Source organism: Mercenaria mercenaria, unplaced genomic scaffold, assembly GCF_021730395.1.
Source record: "Mercenaria mercenaria strain notata unplaced genomic scaffold, MADL_Memer_1 contig_3076, whole genome shotgun sequence".
In the NCBI taxonomy this organism is placed as follows: Eukaryota; Metazoa; Mollusca; class Bivalvia; order Venerida; family Veneridae; genus Mercenaria; species Mercenaria mercenaria.
This window is the reverse complement of record NW_026461182.1, coordinates 1-25,949: the sequence shown is the minus strand read 5'-3', so window position 1 is coordinate 25,949 and position 25,949 is coordinate 1. Positions and strand designations below refer to the sequence as shown.

At 32.9% G+C, this 25,949-nt stretch overlaps 1 protein-coding gene across 1 annotated transcript in view; it reads right to left on the bottom strand.

Moving 5' to 3' along the window:
- Nucleotides 1–15,712, bottom strand: part of LOC128552712 (uncharacterized) — a 31,619-nt gene extending 15,907 nt beyond the window's left edge. Inside the window, exon 1 of the mRNA XM_053533759.1 lies at nucleotides 15,376–15,712. Within this exon, the coding sequence (XP_053389734.1) occupies nucleotides 15,376–15,444 (69 nt within the window). The 5' untranslated portion in view covers nucleotides 15,445–15,712. The remainder of the gene's footprint in view (nucleotides 1–15,375) is intronic.
- Between the last annotated feature and the right edge of the window lie 10,237 nt (nucleotides 15,713–25,949).

The window sequence follows — 25,949 nt, the reverse complement described above, 5'->3', positions numbered from 1 at the left end:
CCAACTCGTACCCAAAGGACCAAGGAAAGGGCATATACTTTTTGTATAAGTTAGAAATTTTTTTTGAAAAAGACTAATGAATTTTTTTTGGCGCAAAAATTCACAAAAAATTTTTAAATCCCTTTAAGTTATAATGAAAAAATCGACTTTTTTTGCATTCGGTAAGTTTTTGTCAATGTCGATCAAATTTTTGTATTAATCGAGTCTTTTTTTTAAACTCTCGGGAAAAGTTTTCTTTTAAAGTGTATGGCATTTTTTGTTGCATTCGGGTAAGTTTTTGAAATGCAAGCAATTTTGTTTTGGAGGTAATTTTTTGGAAAAAAACTAATGAGTTTTTGCACGAACAGCCTAAAAAAAATTTTAAACCCCCTTTTAAAATCATATAGTGAAAAAAAATTCGATTTTTTTGTTCATTGGGAAAAAGGATTTTTAAAGGGTTCGATCGTTTTTTCGTTTTTAAACGGCCTTTTTTGGTAAACTCCGGAAGTTTTGTTAAATGAAGGGCATATTTTTTTTTCTTTTCGGGAAAGGGGTTTTGAAACGTAATAAACTTTTTGTATAACCTAAGTAATTTTTGTAAAAACTATGATGTTTTTCCCGCGAACACCTAAAAAAAATGTTAAATCCCGTTAAATTAAATAGTTTTAAAAAAAAAATCGAGTTTTTGTTGCATTCGGGTTTTTTTTTGTCAATGCCGATCGTTTTTTTGTATTAATGGGAGTCATTTTTTGTAAATTTCGGGAAAGTTTTTTTTTAAAGGGGTAAGGGAAATTTTTTTTGGCATTCGGTAATTTTTTTAAAAATTTAAATTTTAAATTTTTTTTAAACCAAAGTAAGTTTTTGTAACGACTAATGATTTTTTTGCCGAACAGCCCCAAAAAATTTTAAAAACCCCTTTAAATTAATAGTGTAAAAAAATCGAGTTTTTTTGCATTCGGGTAATTTTTTGTCAATGCGTTTCAATTTTTTTTTTTAAAATCGAGTCGGGTTTTTGTAAACATGGGAAGGGGTTTTTGGGTTAAAAGGGAATGGAATTTTTTGTTGCACCCCCGGGTAAGTTTTTGTAAACGTCTAATAAAACTTTTTGTTTTTAGAGTTAGTAATTTTTTTGTAAAGATAATGCTTTTTTGCGCGAACAGCCTAAAAAAAATTTAAATCCCTTAAACCCAATATAGGGGGAAAAAAAAAAAACGATTTTTTGGGTTGCTTTTGGGGTTTAATTTTTTTGTCATTGTAAATCGATTTTTTGTTTTAATCGAGTCGTTTTTTGGAAACTCTCGGGAATTTTTTTCCCAGGAATGGCATATTTTGATGAAACCAAAAAATTTTTGTAAACGCAAAATCAACTTTTTGTATAGATTTAGTAATTTTTTGTAAAGACAAATGATTTTTTTGCGCAAATAGTCAAAAAAAAATTTTTAAAACCCTTTTAAATTATTTTAAGTGTAAAAAATCGAGTTTTTTTGTTGCTTTCCCGGGGTAATTTTTTAAATTCGATCGTTTTTTTTGTTTTAAAAAAAACGAATCATTTTTGTATACTCTCGGGAAAGTTTTTTTTAAAGGTAAGGGCAATTTTGTTGCTTTTGGGTAAGTTTTGTAAACCTAATCAACTTTTTGTATAGATTTAGAAAATTTTTTTAAGACTAATAAATTTTTTTTTGCGCGAATATAAAAAAAAGTTAAATCCTTTTTAAATTATTAGGTAAAAAATCGATTTTGTTGCATTGGGGAAGGTTTTTTGTAATGTCAAACGTTTTTTTATTAATCGAACCCTTTTTTGAAATACTCTCAGGAAGTTTTTTTTAAAAGGTAATGGAAAAATTTTGTTGTTTTGGGGTAATTTTTTTGAAAAACGCTAATAAACTTTTTGATAGAGTTAGTAATTTTTGGGGAAAAACCCCAAAGATTTTTTTTGCGCGAATAGTACAAAAATGTTAAATCCCTTTTAAAATTATTTATTTGAAAAAAATCGGGGTTTTTGTTGCTTTGGGGGAAAGTTTTTGTCAATGTGATCGTTTTTTTGTTTTAAATTGGGTTATTTTTTGAAAATCTCAGGAAGTTTTTTTTAAAAGGTAATGGCATATTTTGATGACCCGGGGTAAGTTTTGTAAACGCTAATAAATTTTTTGTAAACCTAAGAATTTTTGTAAAGACTAATGATATTATGATACAAATGTTTTATAGCCACAAAAAGAAGTTTTTTGTTAAAGGAATGGCTTTTTTGGTTGCACTCAGGTAATTTTTTTTTTTTCTTTTTTGCTAAACCCCTTCCCCAGTTTTTTGAAAGATGGGCCAGGGGCGCCAATAATAATCTATTAAAGCGAAAACGAAAGTGGTAAAAAGGGTTTTTCAGCTATAGCAATACTAATACCCAAAAAAAAAGGGTAAAAAAGACATGGGGATAGAAAATGAAGTGTTGGCTTTTTTAAAAGGCATTTAAATTTTTCCCTTTTAGCGTCGAATGTTTCTAAACAGCTCATTGTTTAAATACACTCATGTTTTTTTTCAGAAAAGACGAGACAAACTTAAATCAAACTCGTCCCAATTTGTCATAGAATTCGGGCCCAAAATAGCAAGTACGGATTCCATAAAAAAATACCCCACAAAAAAAAAACCTAGGGATCCCCAGTGAAGTTTTATTGTTTTGTTTTTTTAAATTTTTTTTTCAATCCCCTAGCGGTAAAATGCTTGCCTTTAACTTATCACCCTTTTTTTTTAATTCGGGGAAATCGGAAATTGTAAAGAACTATTTTTTCTCGGGACATTTTTAAATTAACTTTTGAAAAACACTGTATTTTTAAAATATTCAGTTTTTTTTAAAGATGATTACCCCTCATTGGATTCGTTTTTCAAGTGACCCCACAAGTCATTTCCCCAGCAATCCTCAGACTGGGAAAGGGCCAGATTAATCGCGTTTTTAAATAGAAATAAGCTAAAATAAAATGTCTAACATTATTAAAAATTTTAAATTGAATTTTTTTACTTAAAATTACTTCTTAGAAATATTGGAAAACAAAGGGCCACGTTTCCCTTTTAAACTAACAATACAGTCCTTCCGATGCATGTTCGATTTTTTTAATGTTTTAAATTTAAAATGATTTTTAAAACGCACTGGGTAAGTAAATGCAATGAGCCAAATTAATACCCACAAAAGTTTTAAATTTTAGGTTTCGTTTTAAAGGAAAATATCTTAATTTTATTTAAAAAAGAAATAGCTTTTTGCGATTTGTTTCATCAATTTCACGCAGTTTGTAGAAAAAAGGCCCAAGAGGGGGAGTTTTTTAAAAATATAAATGATTTGGGTGTGTTTGCATTTGGGCTATGTTGGGAAAAAAAATTTCTGACTGTGTTGAAAGACCATACATACCGTTATATTTCGTGTTGGACTATGAGCCTTTTAAACTGGCCCTTGGGAAAATAAAAGAAACAAAAAATTTTCCCACGGAAGAAAAACGTTTTCTTTTAAAAAAAAAGCACTTTTTTATCTTTTTAAAAACTTTGATCGATATGAAATTTTTTTCAAAGATGGGAATTTTAATATTGAGGGAAGCAGTTTAAAGTGGCCCGGTGACTTTATTCCTGAGAAAAGTAAAAAAAGGGCCCTTTAAAGTCAAAGAGTGATACGAAATGGGGGCCAAGAACCAAAAAAAATTGGTTTCCCCCTCCCTTTGAGAAGGAAATAAACAAAATCGTATTCTGCTTTCGAAAACTGTAGATATCGTTTTATTCCAAAATTTTTATTTTGAACTGTTTGGACCTTTTGAAAACATTTATATCAATTTGTAAAACCGGGGTTTTAAAAAAATAAAATAGATAAAAGGGAAAACGATTATTTTTTTTTGTGTAAAACCAATACTCAAAACCCAAAAATTTACGTTTTTTGTCAAACAAATTCAAATTTTGGGTTTTTTAAAAACAAAAGGGAATTAAGTTCTTAAAAAAAAAGAAAGATCTCCGCGACTGAAAAAAATAAAAAAAAAAAAAAAGTAAATTTTAACGCTTTTTGGGTTAAAAACCTTCAAACTTTTTCAGATATGTTTGAATATAGAATTTGCTTGCGCATTTTGTCAACCATGAATGTCCAGGGTTTGAGAAATCGGTTCATTAAAATATTAAAAGAAAGCTGTTTTATGCGATCCTAAATTCAAACATTTACTTTTTTTCTTATATAATTTTGCCCTTAAAAGAAAATAAGTTTAAAATAATTTTTTAAAATTAACGGGCCAAAAATATATCCCCTACATTAGAAGAACAGGTCCTAAAATAATTTTATCTGATATTTAGACCGACAAATATTTTTTAAAATTTTTTTCCAGTATCATTTTAAATACACATGCCAAAAGTAAAACTATTTTAAAAAACGGGCTATAATTCAAATTTCGTTCAGTATATTGATAAAGAAAATTTTTATCTTATGTTCAAGTAAATGCGTTTAATTTGGGAAAATGTAAATGATGTAAATGAATGAAGGTAAAAACCAAAATTTTGGGTAAAAAGTTTCCTTTTTTTGGAGGGGTCTGCCCGAATTGTTAGGTAAAAGGTTTTTACTTGATAGATCCCCCTTCTTCCGCCGTGTGGTGATCACCCTTTTTATTTTAAAAATGAAGTTTCTCCTTTATTTTGCCAGTGAGAAAAAAAAAAAACAAAGTGTTAGTTTATTTACTATTCGTCTATTTTTAAACAGCGGCTGCATTAGAAAAAGCTTCTGGCTAACCCTCAAAACGCTTCTCCCCCAGGCGGGATTGGTTTTTTTTAATCGAGATTTTGATAGTTTTTTAAAAATTTTAATTTTAAAATGAAAAGGGCTATAAAGCTGTGCAACATGTCCAAAAACCTTTTATTTCCCTTTTCCCCCGGGAAAAACAGCTTTTAATTTTTCCCAAAACAATTAAAAGGTTTAAAATTTGTAGATGGGGGGATCAAAATTTTTTTACTTTTTAAAAAATGAAGTTTTCCCCGCAAATTTTTGCCAGTGAGGAAAGAAAATTGTCCAAAAGTTAGTTAATTTTGTGTTGGGTTTTTTTTTTAGCATTTCGGGGCTGCTTTTTGAATGTTCTGGCCTGCCCCCAAAAAAAAGTTTCTCCCCCAGGCGGAATTATTTTTCCCGCGAGGGTTTTCGATAGTCTTACATTTCACTTTTAAAAATGAACATGTCTATAATGCTCGTGCATACATGTTTCCCAAAACCCTTTTATTTCCGCCCCCGTCAACAAAAGCTTTTCGTCGTCAAAAACCGACTTGGGAAACGCCATAATAAGTAAACCGCTTACTTTCTTTCTTCTGAGGGACAAAATTTTGGGTTTTTCGATATAAGCGTTTTGGGGTGGGACGCTCGGTTTATTATTCAAAAAAAGTATTATCCCTTTGGACAGCCAACTTTGCTACACCCCCAGACAAGTTTTTGGGTGAAATGCCGAACCCCGATTCTTGGGTATCTACACGAACCCAGCATACTTTAATTGTAAAAAAACTCGAGTAACACACACTTTGGTTTTTGTCGAGACAAAACATTTTTCTTCGTCCCTTATAATATACGTTTCGGATTTTAAATTAAGAGAAAATATTTTTTATTTTTATACACAATTGATAGAGTACGATTTAAAGCATTTATTGATTGGTACATCAAAGGTTTTTCCCCCTTTTTATTGGGTTCAGTAAAGTTTAAAACCCCTTTGATTTTTTTTTTAAAGCATAAATTTTTTGCCTTTAGTGTGGGCTATCGCAAAAAACGCCTTTTTACCGTTTTTTTTACCTAAAATATTTAATTTTAAAAGAAAGACAGCGGGGAGGGATTTTACATATCCTTTTTAGGCCTAATTTGACTAAATCTTTCCCTTTAGACCCAATGTCTTTTTTTTTGTTTTTGCTTTATTTTTTTTAGGAGATCACTCCCGAGGCTGCCTATAATTTTACTATCTTTCTTCGACCCAATGTCTTTTTGTTTGTTTGGTTTTCTTTTTTTTTTATAGGAGATCACTCCTGAGGAAAATTTTTTATTTTTTTTATTCTTTTGAACCCTTTCTCAAAACATAAAAAAACCAAAGACGGAGGGGGTAAAAATAATATGAGAAAAATATTTTTTTTTTAAAAAAAGACTAACAAATTGACTTTTCATCAAGGTTTCCCTTCCCCTTAGTGAATACTTTTCCCCTCACTTTTCGACTTTATTTTTGACTATTTTTAATTCCTGTTTTTTTCGCGTTTTAAAAAGGGGCCGGGGTTTTCTAATAATGATCTTATATTTTGTAACTTATGACCCTTTTCAAAACCCTAAAAAAAAAACGTTAGAAAATAATTTAAATACGTACAATTTTATGTAAAAAAAATTTTTTAAAAAATCCCTTGTAATTACTTTGAGAATATTTAAATAATCGGAAAAAATAACTAATCCCCTGACTCACCCAAAAATACCGGAAAAACAACACTATTTAAAAAATTTGGGAATTTAGTGATAAAAACAATTAAAGATAAATGGTTCGATATGAATTTTTTATATTGGGCAGGCCTATGTCCCAAAATGTTATTGTTAAGTCCGGGGTTTGAACAGTGTTTTTTTAGACCAATTTAAAAAAAAAAGGTTGTTGAAAATCATTTCTGTTTAAGGGGTTTTCCCCGCGTAGGGGGGGGTAAAAAGGGTTAGAACATTTGTACCTTTAAAGGGAAAAGTATGGTGTAAAAAAGAAATATTGTACGGGGCTTTTTCCCTTAAAACATCGTTTAAACCTTTTTTAAATTTTGATGTGGTGTGGGCACCAATCAGGCTTTAGACCGGAAATATGAAGATCACCTGTAGATCAGCGCTTGTGCCATTTTTTCGTTTTTTGATATTTAAAGACATGTTATTCTAGAATGTTCACTTTTGAAGACTTTAAGGGGTTTATTTTTTTTGAAAAAAACAAATTAAGTAGTCCCAGGTTTTCAAGCTTTCAGTTTGACAAAAAAAACTAGTTGTTTTAAAGCTTTTTGGGTTAAAAGCCAACGTTTTTTGTTTTAAAAATTTTAAGAAAAATTAATTTTAAAAGTTTCCTTTAAATTATTTTGTACGTTTGCGTTTAAATTTTTTTGCGTTTTAACATTTTTTAGTTTATTTAGTAACCCCTTTTTACGCTTTTTTATTTTAAAAAATTTTTTTTGTTTTTATTTTTAATACTAAACATTAAATTTTGGTTTCCACATAACAACTTGTAAGGTTTTTTTCTTATCTTTAAAACTTTTTTTCTCCCTAAATACGGTTTTATTCTTTTCGATTAAAGTTAAAAACAGAGGTAGGGTAAATCCTATATAACAGAAAGCCACTTTTTTTTTTTTCTACAATAGAGATTAGTTTTTTTGTTTTCCGGGGGCACTTTTTACTTTAAATCCCAAAATTTTCAAAAAGGGGGCGCATTGAAGTGGATTTAAAATCTTTGAATAAAAACAAAAAAAACAAAAATCTGTGTATAAGTAAAATTGGAAAAATAAAAAACCAAAAAATTAATTGTTTGACTCTTTTGGTTTCCCACTATTTTACGAAACTGAGGAAAATTTTTGGTATCCCCTTTAAAAAATAAAGAGGGTTTTTAAACTAATTTAAGATTTTTTTAAATATGTTAAAGGGGGCCCGGGAAAATATAATATTTTTTAAAAAAGGGAGGGTGGTTTTTATTTTTTGGTTTAAACTTTTTAAAAACTGAAAATATCGTAAAGTAAAATTAAATTGAACAAAGAAAATAAAATGTTTTTGTCTTCCCAATGTTTAAAATTTTTGTTTTATTTCTTTCATTTCATTGTTTTTACTATATTATTCAGTAAAAAGACTTTTTTTTAATTTTGGGGTTAGGGTTTTTAAGTTCTTAGACAGGAAAACCAAAAAAAAAAGAAATCGCAGACCCGGGCCCCTGGAGGTTTAAATTCTTTTCCCGTCACTTAAAAAAAAATGGGGAAAAAAATAAGATAATATAAAAGGGGTAAATAATAATCAAAAATTGCTAGAAATTTGGGGGCCAACTAGCAAGTACGGATTCTCATGACAGTTGTTAAAAATGTTGTAAAAACCAAAAAGTTTTACATAAAACATTTAACCCCTAAATTTCACTTTTTTCGCCCATAAAAGTCGGGGGTTTTCTTTTCGATTAATTTTTACAAAGAGGTAGTGTATCATCCTTTTAAAAAGAAGCCCCTTTTTTTTTTTACAATAGAGATTTGTTTTTTGGTACTAAAATTTGGGGGGTTTTTTACTTTAAATCCCGATTTTAACGATTTTCGGGTTTTAAGGGGATTAAGGTTTTCTTGAAAGAATGCAAAAAAAAAGAAAAAACCCCTTTTATTTATAAAAAATGAAAAATGAAAACAAAAATTTTTTTCGTTTGGCCCATCGGGTGTTTTTTTATTTTTGAAAGGATCTGAGATACTGGGGTTTTCCCAACAAAAGATTCCCCGTTAAATTAAACAAAAACAAATTTAGCAACAAGCTTTTTTTGTTTAAATTTAAAATTTAAGATATTTAAAAAAGGGGATTTTTATTAACCTGTTTAAAGGGGCTATATTTTACGTTCGTGCGTTTTGAAATTTAATATTCGGCCCCCAAAATTCGGTGTTATTCCTTTGTTTTTTCCCGAAAAATAAATTTTGGCGAGTGTTTTAAAAAAATCATTAAAAGTATTGGAAAAGAAATGAAAAATAAGTCCCTTGGGAAAATCCAAAAGGTTTTTCTTTTTTTTTGAGAAGCAGCCAAAGATTTGAATTTTTTACATAGTGGAAAATTTTTGTGAATTTTTTGGTTTTTTGATTACCTGAACAGCCAAAGATTTGAAGGGTTTTTTACATAGTGGAAACCCAAAATTCGGGAAAAAAAAAAAAAATTTTTTTTGTGATTACCTCCCTTTAAACGCTTAAAAACTAAATGGGGTTTTCTTTTAAATTTAAAAACATTGTGGGTTTTTTAAATTTTTTTTTGCTGCTTTTTTGTACTGTTTATGCAGTTTAAAAGACTTTGTAATTTGTTTTAGAATTTTTTTAAATTTTAGCAGGAAAAACCCAAAAAAAAAAATCGCAGACGGGCCCGTCGGAGGGTTTAAATTTTTCATCATTTAATTCATAAGGGGACGAAATTTTTATTTTAAAATTAAAAAAATTTGAAAAAAAAAGGGGCCCCACACCCTAGGTTTTAGTTTAGACAATTTTGGCCCTGAATTAAACATATTGTAATTTTTGCTATAAAATCTTTAAAATTTTTGGGCCACACTCCACAACGTTTTTTTCATTGAAGGGGGGTGATTAAACCCCATTAATTTCTGCCCCCGCTGCCCCAATTTTTCGAGGGGATTTAAGGGGCCGGGTTAGGGATTATATCGGGTAGGGATTTTAAATTTTGGGTTAAAAAGCCCCCAAAAGCCCCCAAAAGCCCCAATGCCCCAATCTCCCAACTCATTTTATCTTTCTAAATATTATATATTGTAAAAGAAATTTTTGAAGTTTTTTTCGTCTGCCCCAAAGGGGTTTTTTTTAAAAGGGTAAGCAAAATTCAAAATTTGTACACAGCCTTCGACCCTTTTTTTTTCAATGTTTGGGAAATATGAAAACGTCTCATTAAAAACCGTTTACTTTAAGGCACCAATTTGAAAAATGTATTGACATTTTTTTTTTTGGTTTTTTTTAATTGTTTACCAATAGTTTGATGTTTCTTTTTTTTAATTATTGGTAAAATGAGTTCTCTGCAAACGTTTTGGATAGTGGCTATCATTTTGAAATTTGTCTCTACTTGAGCTTGATGAGATACCATAAGTTATACAAAATTTATAAAAAACGGCACGGTAAAAGTTGTTTAAAAATTGCAAAATAGAGCAAAACACGGTTACCATTCAGAATATACCAAGCAAAGGCCATTTTGTAATCTTTACTATTAGTGATCTGATACCGTAAGAAGATTCACGAATAGAACAAGTTCTTATAGTCGGGTGGGTAGGAAAAAACACGACCGTGAATAACCGAAAGAGATACGGACAATTAAAACGCCACCTTCGGACGGTCAGTTACCTTGAATAAGGGAACTAGGGTTCAAATTGAGTTAATTGGACTACAGTGTGCAACTAAAAGTATTCCTCGACGGGCTTAGCTCTCACAAAAGTGACCAAACTTATTGTTTAAGATTTACAGATTTAGCAAAAGTATGAAAAACACTGTCTGGCCAAGTTAAGAGTCGTGAATTCTAGTTAACGCCCCTCCAACTGAAATGTGTTAACATGCGGAAAAGGGTCCCGTGTATGAAACCGTTATATTTAAAGTACTAAAGAACTTGGGAAGCTTCTTGAATCGGAGCTTCTTCTTCTGTATCTTGCACTACCGACTAATATAATAAACAATGTTCAGTGGCCGCCGGCCGGTGGCGACTATAAATTTGCTGAGATGAAACGAATGGTTTCTTAACAGCCTCAAGTTTTTTTACATCCCTCCCGCCCTAACCCCAACCCCAGCAACTCGCGCCCCTTTTTAGCTCACCTGAGCACAAAGTGCTCAGGGTGAGGTATTGTGATCGCTCACCGTCCGGCGTCCGTCCGTCCGTCCGTCCGTTGTACGTCCGTCCGTTGTACGTCCGTCCACCACTTTCCTTTAAACAACATCTCCTCCTAAACCAACAGGCCAATTTTGATGAAACTTCACAGGGATGTCCTTGGATGGCCCCCTTTCAAAGTTGTTCAAAGAATTGAATTCCATGCAGAACACTGGTTGCCATGGCAACCGAAAGGAAAAACTTTAAAAATCTTCTTCTCAAAAACCAGAAGCCCTAGAGCTTAGATATTTGGTGTGAAGCATTGCCTATTGGACCTCTACCAAGTTTGTTCAAATCATGACCCGGGGTCAAAATTGACCCGCCCAGGGGTCACTTGATTTTACATAAGAAATCTTAAAAAATCTTCTTCTCAAAACCAGACGCCTTAGAGCTTAGATATTTGACATGTAGCATTGCCTAGTGAACCTCTACTAAAATTGTTCAAATCATGACCCCGGGTCAAAATTGACCCCGCCCCAGGGGTCACTTGATTTTACATAGGAAAATCTTCAAAAATTTCTAAAAATAAACCAGAAGGCCTAGAGCTTAGATATTTCACATGTAGCATTGCCTAGTGGACCTCTACAAAATTTGTTCAAATCATGGCCCCCGGGGTCAAAATTGACCCCGCCCCAGGGGTCACTTGATTTTACATAGGAAAATATTTAAAAATCTTCTTCTCAAAAACCAGAAGCCCTAGAGCTTAGATATTTGACATGTAGCATTGCCTAGTGGACCTCTACTAAAGTTGTTCAAATTTGACCCGGGGTCAAAATTGACCCCGCCCTAGGGGTCACTTGACTTTACATAGGAAAATTTTCAAATGTTTTCTAAATATAAACCAGAAGGCCTAGAGCTTAGATATTTGACATGTAGCATTACCTAGTGGACCTCTACAAAAAATTTTCATATCATGACCCCCTGGGTCAAATTGACCCCGCCCCAGGGGTCACTTGATTTTACATAGGAAAATCTTCAAAAATTTTTCTAAAATAAACTAGAAGGCCTAGAGACTCGATATTTGACATGTGGCATTGCCTAGTGGACCTCTACAAAATTTGTTCAAACCTTGTCCCCCGGGGTCAAATTGACTCCGCCTAGGGGTCACTTGATTTTACATAGGAAAATCTTAAAAAAAAATTCTAAAATAAACCAGAAGGCCTAGATCTTAGATATTTGACATGTAGCATTGCCTGTTAGACTTTTACAAAATTTATTCAAATCATGACCCTGGGGTCAAATTGACCCTGCCCCATGGGGTTACTTGATTATACATAGAAAAATCTTCAAAATTTTCTAAAAATAAACCAGAAGAGCTTAGATATTTGACATGTAGCATTGCCTAGTGGACCTCTACAAAAAGTTTTCAGATCTTGTTTTTAAAGTTACTTAAAGAAAATTTCAACTATATTTTCTCATAATTCTTTTGATTGATTTCTATTATGATCTTTTGACCTTGAAGACTTGTCCTTAAGTGCAATGATAACAGGTGAGCGATATAGGGCCATCATGGCCCTCTTGTTGTATTGATTTCCCTATCACAATATGTCTACGGGCGATCTTAAAGATACTGAAAATAGATACAGTTAAAACTCGAATTCGCTTATCTCAGAATTTCAGATGTCAAGTCCCCGTCCCATAAACAGGTGCACAAAATATCATTTTAACCAGAATTTCGGTTATCTCGAATAATGTAAAACAAAAGTTACTGCTACTACGCGGGTCGTAAATGCTTGCAATACGCTAAAGAATGGGTTGTGCGACTTCCAGTGCTGGTGTTGCGCATCAGGATACAATATCGAGGTAGGTATATTTTTGTTTTTGTTAATAATGACTCATTTACGAATGTTTTCAAAAAATGCAAAATATAAATGAATAAAGGTCATATGTGTCAAATATCTGCATTGTAATATAAGAACTGGGTCTGTTATCCTGAAACTATGCTTGCACTAACCGTGAAAAAAAGAGTAGAATTAAGAAAAAAAACGCAAATGTCCTACTTTCTGGAAATGTGACGCTTCTGATGATCAAACAAAATATTACACATATCCATTGGAATGGCGACCTATGCAATGTTTGCAACAAGATACAATCAACGAGGACACTAGTTTGCTGTTCATATTGTCATGAGGTTAAAAACAAATGTAACATATGCCACAAGGAATTTGACTTTCAATGGTCTTAATCACCACAAGAGCAGGAAACACGGTGTTGGCGTTTTTAACGTTTGGGTTTAGCCCCGTTTTCCACTGTATTTCAGTTATGCTTGATGGGCCAATTAAATTAGCTTCTCCAATCTCCACATGAATCAGAAGTGGAGAACAAATAGTTTTGCAGTCACATACGTGGTACGAAAGTTTGACATTAAAATGTATACGAGTAACTTCATTCCCTATATTTTTTGTCAATTCTAAGCAGGATTTGAAGCAAATAATTGTGATATTCGGCACTGTGTTTGAGTGTAGTTGATTTATCATAAAAAGTGTTATTTAAATGATGTAATGACTAGAATGGGCTTTAGTTTCAGTTTAATATGTAGTCGCTGGCATTTTCAACATTTTAAGACTTTTTTCATCGGACAGCCTAAAATCTACGAGCCCCGAGGACGCTTAACATAACTTAAATTTGATGTGGCCTGAATATATACTGTTCTACAAGTTCATGATTACATATGTTGTAAAAGGAAATATCTAAGATTTTATCGTGAAGTGCCAAACACATTGTTCAAAAGTCTGTGGTATTTCAATATTGACATATCAGAAACTACTTTAAACATACAATCAGCAAAAAGATTATCATCATTGTTATTTTATCGGGTTACACAGTACGTATTAAGTGAATCCTTTAAGTGGGTGATTTAGTAGGCAAATATGAGCATTATGAATAATTACGTACAGTTTTTTTTTCGTGTTAGATAACCTTATAATGAATAAACTTTTATTAAGTTATTGTTTTCACTCCGCTGCGTTGCGTTACAACAAAAGAAGGTCAATAAATAATCTATAACATGTACTAAAAACGTGCTTTAATCACGGCATGGCACGCCCGTCTACTAGTTTATCTGTAATGTGACTATTAAGGAAGCTTTCATACATATTTAACTTCCTAAGATATGAATCAAGTATGGCCTAGCTTAATAGTATTTTACCACAACTATTACATCACTGACAACAAAATAATTTGTTCTATTATGTTTATATACAGCGCGAATGGGAAAAATAATAGCAGAATACGTACACTTATGAACATAAAAATGAGAAATTGAAATTTGAAAAGAAAGTGACAGATATGAAAAATGTCCCTCAACGATGCCGAACCCAGGAATAAATATCACGGGCGTTTGAAGCTCTATCAATTAATGTATGTATTATCATATCCCATCATGAAATGGTACTGGGTCTTTTTCACAGATCTACGATATCTTAAAGATATCTGACCAGCATATACATGTTTATTGATTCCCTTTTATAATAACGTCAAAGTTTACGAAATGTATTTAGAGGGAATAAAGGGATTAGATATTTAAGTCTTAATGCGCTTTCGTTTTGCATAGATTACACCTTTTAAAAGCGTAAACACTGCACTTTGGTAATGCGAACCATTTTCAGAAAACTAAAATGGGATTACTAAGTAATGCTTTGTCATGTACAAACTCGTGTTCAAGTATAATTGAATGACACTATGCGACCTATGAAATGTTGTTTACTTTGCCTAATATTTGAATTTCCCCGGACTATTTCGAGACATCTGAATCATTATATTGCTTTTATTCATCTCTGCCTGTATATATCTGTCTAATGAAATGGACTTCGGAATGCTATGTCAACATTATAATCGTTTACATTACACAAAACACAAAGTTTAGTCATATTAAAGCTGTAATCTTTATACTGATATTATTAGCTGTTATTTAATGTAACACGGAGTAGCATGTAAATGGTCAATACTAGCTGGCCAATAGTTCAAGGTTTCTTCTCAAATGAACTGGTAATATTTCGCACGAGGAAAGAGAATTAAAGGCATGAGTTGTAAATGTGCCGTTATAGTGTATAGAATAGAACAAAGTCTAACAGAAAAAAAGATGGTGATTCGGAATACCCTATATCTAATGATTTTTGTAAATACAAACAACTTGGTCACAAATGTTTCAAAATGTATATACTTTATATTGATATTGTGTGATATGTACCCTATATTATGTACATAATATCTATGTAGTATTTTATTTCCTTACATCACCAGCGTATTTCGGTATATTTTAGGCAAATATTAGCATCTCGAGTCAATATACGATATTCTAAATATACTGCGCTTAACGCTTGAAGAAATAAGTAAATTTTATAGCCTTAGCTAGGTTGTTAAATGTGGACACATACTTAAAGATTACAAAAATATCGGTTTTCTAATTACTTGTCAAATATTTGTTTAGAGTGACCCACATACGCTACGGTCATTTTGATCAATACATGATATTAGAAATCCACTCCTAAACTTCATTATCACTTTCGGTAAGACATGAGAGATTAACGAAGGGTTTAAGTATGTTTGCTTATTTTCACTGTCATTCAATGATAATACACACTGTCGATGTTGAAATTGAAATATATTTCTGTCACGTAGATTCTAGTCATATCAATCATTCAATGCTACAAGACCAGAAGAAGTTTCAATACACTACTTTTTATAGATAATGTAATCTAAATTCAGACCGAGGAAATGAACTTAGAAGTTAGAAACGCCGCATAACACTAGAACAAAATCACAGGAAGTGAGCCATTACCAGTGCGATAATTATACAATTACTAAGTAAGAAAAGTTATAAAAAAATGAATAAAGTAGAATCTTACCTTAAAAACAAGGCCGTAGCAGAAATCTTCGTCTTTGTTGAAGACAGATAGAAGACTGTTAACCGCCATATTCCGATCGTCAATAGTATTGCACACGGAGATATTTATTATTCATACCGGGTTTTTCCAAAATCTGCTTTCGGTTTCGTTTTCAATTTTTTGAAAATCGTCTGAAATCCATCGCATAAAGTGAATGAATAACTTATTATAAACATTATATCTAATCCAGTTCATTGCATGAATTAATAATTTAAAAAAAATGTTTATGTATGTGTACAAACTCCTACGCATCAATGATCACCAATGAGAACGAAATCACTGTGTAGGAGTTGGTATGTGTGGTGAGGTTATTTCCCTTATAGTGTGCATCCAGCCGGCAGGGGCGTAGCTGAACTGGATTGAAGAAAACGCATGCTCCCTTGGGATCTTTTATAGCCGGAGGTTTGTTTTAGTGCATTTTTCGTCCATTCTACAGATAGAGGAGCAACTTGGACAGTAAAAATGTGCCCACATTTGATGTTTTTAAATATAATCAGAGTATACAAATTAAATATTTTAGTTAACTATCGACAATTGTTCGTTATTTCATTGATTTTGCAAATTAAGAAATGAAGTTATTTATATATTACGATTGATAAAATAAATTAATCTGTATGGGAAAATAACGCAATTCACACAAATATCAGTTGCTTTTCCTGCTATTGCTGCTACTCCTGCGACCGCTCACTGCAACTGCTGCTGTTTGTACTGCTGCTACTTGTACTTCTAATGTTCATTGTTACTGCTCACGTTAACTGCTTAGTACTGCTTTTGTTTATTTGCTTTTTATTTCCAGGAAACTTTAGGCTATTGAGATAGTATTCAGAAAAGTTCGAAAAATCAAGATAATTGCTCAAAGATTATTGATACTTGATACTGATATTGAGATACTAATGTAAATTTTCCAACAGTATTCATCCCCAACTATGAGCGTGAAATATACGAGAACCGCAACTCTTGTCGGTATTGATATTTTGTCTTGTTGTTTCCCTTTACACTGAAATATCGATAAACCTGCTGTTTGGCATATATAGGTAAAATCGGCTGCAACGCATCTTGGTCAGATAGAAGCAGAATATAACACATCTTTAAGCTACTGTAATTAATTGTATTTTATGGATTTGCCATGAGTTATAACGCTGTGTTGAAAACTGTCTCGTAGAAATCGTATCTTGGATGAACAGCAACATGTTGAAAATCAATGCCGATAAAACTGAAGTCATTGTATTTACCTCTCAAAGAAACGAAAAACATATTGAATCGGTTACTGTGAAAATTGGAGAAGAGAACATTAAACCATCTAAATGTGTAAGGAATCTTTGTGCTTTTCTAGACTCCAAAATGAGCATGGAAAAACATATTAACTCAGTTTGTAGATCAGGGTACGGACAGCTACGTCAAATAGGCCACATCAGGAAATATCTAAATACAGATGCTACAAAATCTGTAGTAAATTCACTCGTCACTTCACGCCTTGATTATTGCAATGCGCTCTTGTATGGTGTTCCGAAGGTCTTGCTGAGTAGACTTCAAAGTCTTCAGAACACTGCAGCTCGAATTATAACGAGAATATCGCGTTATGATCACATTACCATGCCATGAATATACTACCACTTTAGATTTCATACAGTTTGCCGGGTTGTAGTGATAAATATAGCCAGTCTATCCCTCTGATCCATGACATTCCGTGCAAAGCATGATTGCAAATTATCTAGATACATGTACACTGCTGACTAGTGTACAAAATTAACCAACTACAGTTAATGCGGTCTCAATCAAACTGAATTTGCAATATTCACTATTAGCCTTGTCATCAGTGCTTCCGAGGGATCCAATTTTCAGATTTTGATAATATATTTTGTTAGTATTACGTTAATTAGTATATATCTTTTTCAAGAATTTTACAAAAGCAGTTGATAATTTTAGGTTTTATTTATCAAAAACATTCTAACATTTTTATGCCCCCGAAGGGAGGCATATAGTTTTTGAACCGTCTGTCCGTCTGTCGGTCTGTCAGTCTGTCCGCAATTTTCGTGTCCGGTCCATATCTTTGTCATCGATGGATGGATTTTCAAATAACTTGGCATGAATGTGTACCACCTTAAGACGACGTGTCGCGCGCAAGACCCAGGTCCGTAGCTCAAAGTTCAAGGTCACAGACGTTAAAGGTCATTTTTCATGATAGTGCATTCGTGTCCGGTCCATATCTTTGTCATCCATGGATGGATTTTCAAATAACTTGGCATGAATGTGTACCACAGTAAGACGACGTGTCGCGCGCAAGACCCAGGTCCGTAGCTCAAAGGTCAAGGTCACACTTAGACGTTAAAGGTCATTTTTCATGATAGTGCATTCGTGTCCGGTCCATATCTTTGTCATCCATGGATGGATTTTCAAATAACTTGGCATGAATGTGTACGACAGTAAGACGACGTGTCACGCGCAAGACCCAGGTCCGTAGCTCAAAGGTCAAGGTCACACTTAGACGTTAAAGGTCATATTTCATGATAGTGCATTGATGGGCCTGTCCGGTCCATATCTTTGTCATTCATGCATGGATTTTAAAAGTATTGGGCATGAATGTGTACCACAGTAAGACGACGTGTCGCGCGCAAGACCCAGGTCCGTAGGTCAAAGGTCCTAAACTCTAACATCGGCCATAACTATTCATTCAAAGTGCCATCGGGGGTATGTGTCATCCTATGGAGACAGCTCTTGTTTAACGATATTTCAGCAAATAACTTCTTATTTACACTGCAGTATGATTTTTTTTATGCCTCGAAGATGGGCATATGAACTTCACATTGTCCGTCCGTCCGACTGTAATTTTGTAAATTCTTGTCCGGGAGGTAACTCGATCTGCTATCCATGAAGGAATTTTGAAATAGTTTGGCATAAATATAACCTTAAGGTATAGGTCCATGTTTCGGAGAAAAAAGTTCGAACGTCAGCAAATCATAGAAAGAAAGCATTGTTTTACATGAAAATTTAACAGCGTATAAAACATTTATATTATTCTACAAAACCATTGTCAATTTACTCATATATGTATTGAATTCCGGAAAGGGACTGCATGAAGGGGCCACACTTCTGGACAGTCCAGCGCCTTTAAAAACTCACCATTTTTTTTAAAAGCTGTTACAGGTCTTCGTTTTGATGCATTTGCAACATCGTGCGAGTGTTTAAACTTTACATAACTGGGTAAAACATCGTTTTGACAATTGTTTACATTTATTTCTTTACAAAGCCATTCTTATTCAAGCGCGTAGTGAAAATCTGGCAAACATACACACTTCAGATTGCTAATCTATGTCGTTTCAATACAAAGTCTATATAATCCAACAGAGATTGCTGCATATACAGTCATTGCTTACTTCATATTCTGTTTTTAAAAAAGTGGAATGGCGAACTCAATGGGACATGCAAAATGTGATCGTTAAAAATATATAATACATGTTCCTTACCAGTAGGACAATTTTTGTATAGGTTTGAAATTTATTTCATTATCCTTTTATTTGATTACTTATTTTGTAATAATCCTGAACATGTGAAATATTACAATCTTACAATTTTAAAGAGGCGAACTTGTATAATAAAATTTTAACACAATGTCAAAAAAAAAATGAAACAAATTTTGGTCTTCAAGTCTAAAAGAGATTTCGAATATGATATTTTTGTAATAGTACAGACATAATTTTCGTACATAATAATTATTAAGTTATTTTCAGACGTCACAGAATATTTGCTATGTCTAATAATTGTACTTAAATGTATACAATTATCAATTAGTCCATGGTCACATTGTTGTAGAAAATAAAATCCTATAGAAATCAAATAATTACGGTCGATTAAATCTTACGCTATTGCCCCACAAGTCGTAGGATACTATTGTGACATCCAGTTCACAGCGAGATAAATATCGTCTTTCTTTTATAATTGGTGGTTATATATTTTTAATGGCCTATTACTAACTGAATTATATATATTATATTTCAGAAGACCTTAAACTACATTCAGATCAAGATTTCAGTGCAATACTTAGTTTTAGATGTTGTTCAGATATATCAACGAATCAATATGTTATTACAATGTCTACCCAATGCTAATGTTAAAGCCTCGTATAAAACTTCTGAAAAAAAAAAAAACAACCTTTTTTTGGTTCGCTATATCTTAATATGTGTTATTTCAATGTATATATATTTTAACATTGGGGCATGGAAATATGTTCTTTACAAACCATGTTTGTTTTCATAGATCAAATAAGAGCTAAAATAGGGACATTTTCAATTACATTTTACCGAAAATTAAATAAATCAGTGTTCGTTTTAGTTGAAATTAACTGTTTATATTATTTCGCTATCGTGAAATCACAATGACGAAGCACGAAATCACAATGGCGAAGCGCGAAATAGTGAATTTTTCGGAATTTCGCGCTTCACAATTGCGCTTCGAAATCGTAATATTGCGTTTTGTGCTTCTCCATCATGCGCAGGTGATGAGGGAAGCGTTGGATCCGATCAATGACGGCAAAGAGCGAGATCACAAGCGCAAAATAGCGAAATTTTCTCAAAGTCGCACTTCGCCATTGTGATTTAACATATGACGACGAATTACGGAATTTAGCGATTTCGCAATTCGCCGCCGTGACCTCGAACGAGATCACGATAACTAAGCATGAAATCGAGAGTTTTTAGCAGTTTTTAGCAGTTTGCCACCGGTGGCACTTTGCAATCATGATCTAGCTCTTCGCCATCGTCATTTCACTGCGCAGGTGATACATGAAGCGAGGAATCATGAAGGCAAATCTACACTTACAGTAAAATTCATTTTACTATCGTATATTTACCTACAGACATATCCCTTGAATGATATATCCAATTATAATAATATTTCGAAAGTTTGTTACCACGAAACATCTGTTTTGAACAAATATTTTTAGCTTCAAAAATATCAGGAGGATACCCCGACCCCCACATACCTCTGCGTACTATGAAAATGCCCCAGCTACGTGCCTGTTATTTAAAGGGTGACAACTTATTTAGAATATTTTAAATATCCAACTCTGTGGGAAAGAACAGTAAAACATGTATTGGACAGGTATGTTGTGTGTCAAGATGCTGTTCATTTACTAAAAAAATATGTTGTTTTGTGATATACTGCTAAACCTTAATGAGACGACGTTTCGTGTGTAATACTCAGACCCCTAGCTACAAGGTCAAGGTCACACTTAGAAGTCAAACGTTAATAGGGTTTGTTTCGTGTCCGGTTCGTAACTTTGCCATTCATCAAGAGGTTTTGAAATTACTTAGCATAAATGTTTATCTTTATCAGACGACATGTCATGGGCAAGACTCAGACCCCTAGCTCCAAGGTCAAGGTCAGACTTAGAGTTCAAATGTTAACAGGATCTGTTTTTGTGTCCGGTCCATATTTCTACTATCGATGAAGGGATTTTGAAATTCCTTAGCATAAATGGTAACCATAATCAGACAATGTGTCATGCGCAAGACCCAGATCCCTTGCTCTAATGTCAAGGTCATACTTAGAAGTCATAGGTTAATAGGATCTTTTTCGTGTCCGGTATATAACTCTGTTATCCATGAAGGGATTTTGGAACAACTTGGCATAAATGTTTACTATAATGAGGCAATGTGTTACGCTCAAGACCCAGACCTCTAACTCCAAGTTTACACTTAGAAGTCAAGTCAAAGTTTTATAGGGTTTGTTTCATGTCCGGTTCGTTACTATGTCATTCATCAAAGAATTTCGAAATTACTTGGCATAAATATTCCCTATAACGAGAAAACTTGTTATGCATAACAAACAGACCACTAGCTCCAAAGTCAAGGTCACATTCAGAGGTTGACAGTTTACATGGTGTGTTTCTTGTCCGTTCCATAACTCTTCCATCGATTAAGAGATTTTAAAATTACATGGCATAAACGTTCCCTATATCAAAATGACGTGTCAGACACAAGCCCAAGACCCCTAGCTCAAGGTCAAAGTCACACTTAGACTTTGTATCCTTCTTGTGCAGTCAATAACTCTGCCATTCATCAGAAATTTCTTGTCACAATTTTTCCCTATGATGAACTGGTGTGTCATGCTCAAAACCTAGACCCTAGCTCCAAGGTCAAGGTTACCTTCGGAGAACTTGTTTAATCTGGTCGCAAAATGAATCATACCTAAACTATGCTGGCATATCTTGCACAGACAACTAGCATTTTTGTTCACACTTCGTGACTTCGGGGGCGTTAGTCACTAATAGTGCCAGCTCTTATTTGAGCTTTAGTTTTAAATACTTAGTATATTTTGAGAGTTGTATATACTTGTATTTTCCCTATAAAATGTCAAGGTCAGTAGTGGCTATTGTTAAGTTACCTTTAAGACACACCACAAAATAACTATAATATTTTGTATTTCCATGATGGTAATTATACATTTTTTGTATGAAGAAATGAGAAATAACAAGTACACGGCTACTAAACGCTAGCGCCAGCACCAAATTGTGGTGATAAGGAAAAGAGCTATCGACATTTCCGTGGTGCAGCTATCGCCCATTTCTACTTGTAAACACGTGAGTAAAATTTATATTTTATCTTATATTTTTATTGATAGAACTTTTTTCGAAAATCGGAGAATGTAGTTCCGTGTAACAACACTTTTACTACAGGTTGGCTGTAATTTCATTAAAATAATATGCAAATTGTGGTGTCAGGAGCTTTTCTCCCGAATCTGACAGTGGAACATTTTCATATCGGCCAGTATTCGAACACCATTCCGATGAATAAACACACTGTAAGAACATACCTTCGCATGCAAATGGTGTAGAAATGATAAATAATTATATACGCACACACCATGAATAATAGAATCTCGGGTTAGAAGAAATATACAAGGATTTTTAAAAGTGGTGGCGCTATAAGTCTAGTGATGGCGCTATACTGTAGTGGTGGCGCTGTTACGGCATTCACTAATACGAACTGCGAGGGTCATAAATAGATAGGGAATCCCTGTAATACATTATTCCTGGAACTGCTGACGCATCCGGAACAAAACAAACACCAATATTCTCTAACTGATAATTTTCCTGCAAGGAATTATGTTATTACAGAAAGAAAAGCACGATCATAGTTTATTTACCTTTATGAAACATTTTCTATCCAAGAAAAAAAGAGCAAAATACTCACAGACCCTTGGGACTCTTGTAGTCAAAGTAAATATTTTCCCTTGTTTAAAATGTTAATGTAGAATTATTTCAAACCTTTAAATATTCTACTTAAATACAAACGTAAGTAAATTCAGGTCAAGAAAAATAGTAGCAATACATTTATTTCAAACAAATATTTGTGTCCAGGAAATAATTTGAAGATACTGTAGAATTTATTTTTTTAAATTAAGATTCTGAAAGTTACTTCCCCTTGTTTTTATACATCGTTTGCATGTCATTGTAAAGAAAAGACCTTACTTTCACAATTCTTTCTGAAAAGTGAGTACAGTGCATTTTCAATTCCAATCGATTAAATACGATTATCAATAGAGCTTAGATGTACAATCTGAATCCAAATGCATGTAGATTATTTTACGATCATGTAGAGGTTACTACATGTATTTTGTATTTTTGTTGAGTAACGTAATTTGGGTATAGTGTGGGAAAGATTGATAACATCGATTATTGTAGAAATTTCCGTGGCTTGCAGACAGACATTTTCATATATATATAAATTGAATATATTACCCACTTATCATATACAACAGCGCCACCACTACTGTATAGCGCCACCACTAGAGTTATAGCGCCACCACTTTCAAAAATAGTCGTGTTTTAACTTTTTACTGTGTTTTCCTAATTCTTTGGTGTATGGGAATACGTGCAATTCATTTCTACACCATTTGTATGCGAAGGTATGTTCTTACAATGTGTCTATTCATCGGAATGGTGTTTGGAACTGGCCGATATGAAAATATGCCACTGTCAGGTTCGGGAGAAAAGCTCCTGGCACCACAATTTGCATATTATTTTAATGAAATTACAGCCAAACTGAAGTAAAAGTGTTGTTACACGGAACTACATTCTCCGATTTTCGAAAAAAGTTCTATCAATAAAAATATAAGATAAAATATAAATTTTACTCACGTGTTTACAAGTAGAAATGGGCGATAGCTGCACCACGGAAATGTCGATAGCTCTTTTCCTTATCACCACAATTTGGTGGTGGCGCTAGCGTTTAGTAGCCGTGAAGTATCTAGTTACAATTTGACAGTTACAGATATAGGGCTAAGACAATGTATTTAAAGCCCTGCTCCCGTCCTACCTTTTAACCTTGAATTGTCACTGAAAAAGCATGAAAATCCTGACTATGAACAGTGGCGCCTGTCAAAATAGAGTCTATTTTATAAAAAAATTCTATATGAAATACCTGTGGTTATGCGTGCTAAAGTGTGGCACGTGGCCGTTAACTGTTCCCTATTGTAATCATGGGTTGCATACACACAAAAGAATTAAAATAGCAGCGGAGCAGGGCTTTAATGTCTAAATATATTATTCAATGAATGTAGTAGTATGCACGATTATTTGCACCAAGTTCATGTGAGAGGAAAAAGTGGACCACTAGGTATTAGTGGGTCTTTAACACTCCTAATTTCTTGAATACCGATGGATAAAAATAAATGCTATAGCCTACAATTAACGGCTAATGCGAACACGATAATGTTACACACCGATAGCCACACGAGAACTACATGCAGATATAGACTTGCCACAGTTCGTTACTGCGAAAATACAAAGTGGTAATATTGGACTGGGAATTCACGGCATGGCCGGTATTAAAAGAACTGCATTGGATACCAGTTACTCATAGAGTGGACTTTAAGATTCTGGTTCACACATACAAAGCATTGCATGACCAATCACCGATCTGTGTTAAAGACTTGCTGGAACTCTATCAGCCAGCAAAAAATTTGAGATCCAAGAACAACTCAAAACAACTAGTTGTTCCAAAAAGCAAAACTGTGAGGTACGGTGATCGTAGTTTTTCATCAGCTGCACCGAAGTTATGGAATGCTCTTCCGGCTACCATTAGAGATGCTAAAAGCTTGGATGCTTTCAAACGATCATTGAAAACACACTTTTTCTTCAAGGTCTATTGAAACTCACTTTGCACTGAAAAACAAGCTTTGCAATGGAAATTATTTCCTATTGTTTATTGTTCTTTAAAATATCTAGTACAATTAAAATGTAGAGTAAAACCTGATTCAGGCTAAATACCTTTTATTGTTGATATATTTTTTGTGTTGTATTGTATGTCCATATCATTCCGTGATATGTAGTTTGTATAGCGCTTTTGAACGTTTATTTTATAGATGAAAAGAGCGCTATAAAAATCTGGTAAATAATAATAATAATAATAATAATAAATAATTATATATTAAACAATAAGTAAAATGTACGATTTTACAGTAAAATTACATGTTCATCCTGCGTATGTAATGTTTATTTTCTGTCATGTATATGCTGGGTGAAGTTATAAGTTTCGTTGAATGCATGGACCGAAAATATAAAAATAAAAAATGCCACTTTTTAGTGGTAAAGGATATACATAAAACATCACACAAAACAATTCCTTTTCTTTCAATTCCCTTTTGAAAGCTTTCACCCTTTTTGCTGTGAAGCGTAATGTTGTAAAATTATTTTGACAATTACTGCATATTGACTGTAAGTGTTTTACGCGTGATGTTTTATGGACATTTGCGAATACACCGGATGGAGACAAGATAAACACCCCAGGCTATGCTAATTACCCCAAAAATACGTCTGTTATAAAAATCATCAACTGGTGATCTTATTCTCCCAACAAGTATTACTATTTACAAACCTTAGTGTAAACGTATTACGCTTTCTTTTCACTAAGTTTTACGATCTGTATTTATGATACTCTAAGTTTGTAAATTATATCTTTGTATATGATATATAATTATGTCTGTCCCCATCTAAACCCACATCTTGTTTGAAAAAAATGAGTCATGTTATTACATGTATGTAATCTGACATTAATAAAAGTAATTGTTGTTGTTGTTGTTGTTACATAAAGTAGAGATGTTCTGTCATATGCAGTCCATGGAACAAGCCCAGGAAAGGCAAAAATACTACAAAATTTCTTTCCTTCTCACACCAAGGTGTTAATTAGGTTCTTACTGAGGGCATATGATTGCTAGCAATTAGTTTGATTATAAAGTCAGCATCACTGCAACTATACTAATTATTCTTATCTTATGTTATCACACTCCTTTCATTCTGTGTATGTATCAATAACCACAATCAGCGAAATGAAAAAGATTACATTTTATATATAAAAAACACGGTCAAAACTTTTTTTATATATAAATAATTTTGAGATTGAAAGATTATTTTAAAATTATTGCAAAGTGACAAGTTATATTTTTATCATAGTCATCTTATTTTTTCATCCCACATAATTATCATTTTAATTTGATTATCTAGAATATATAGATAATTAAATAAACCTGTGTATTTT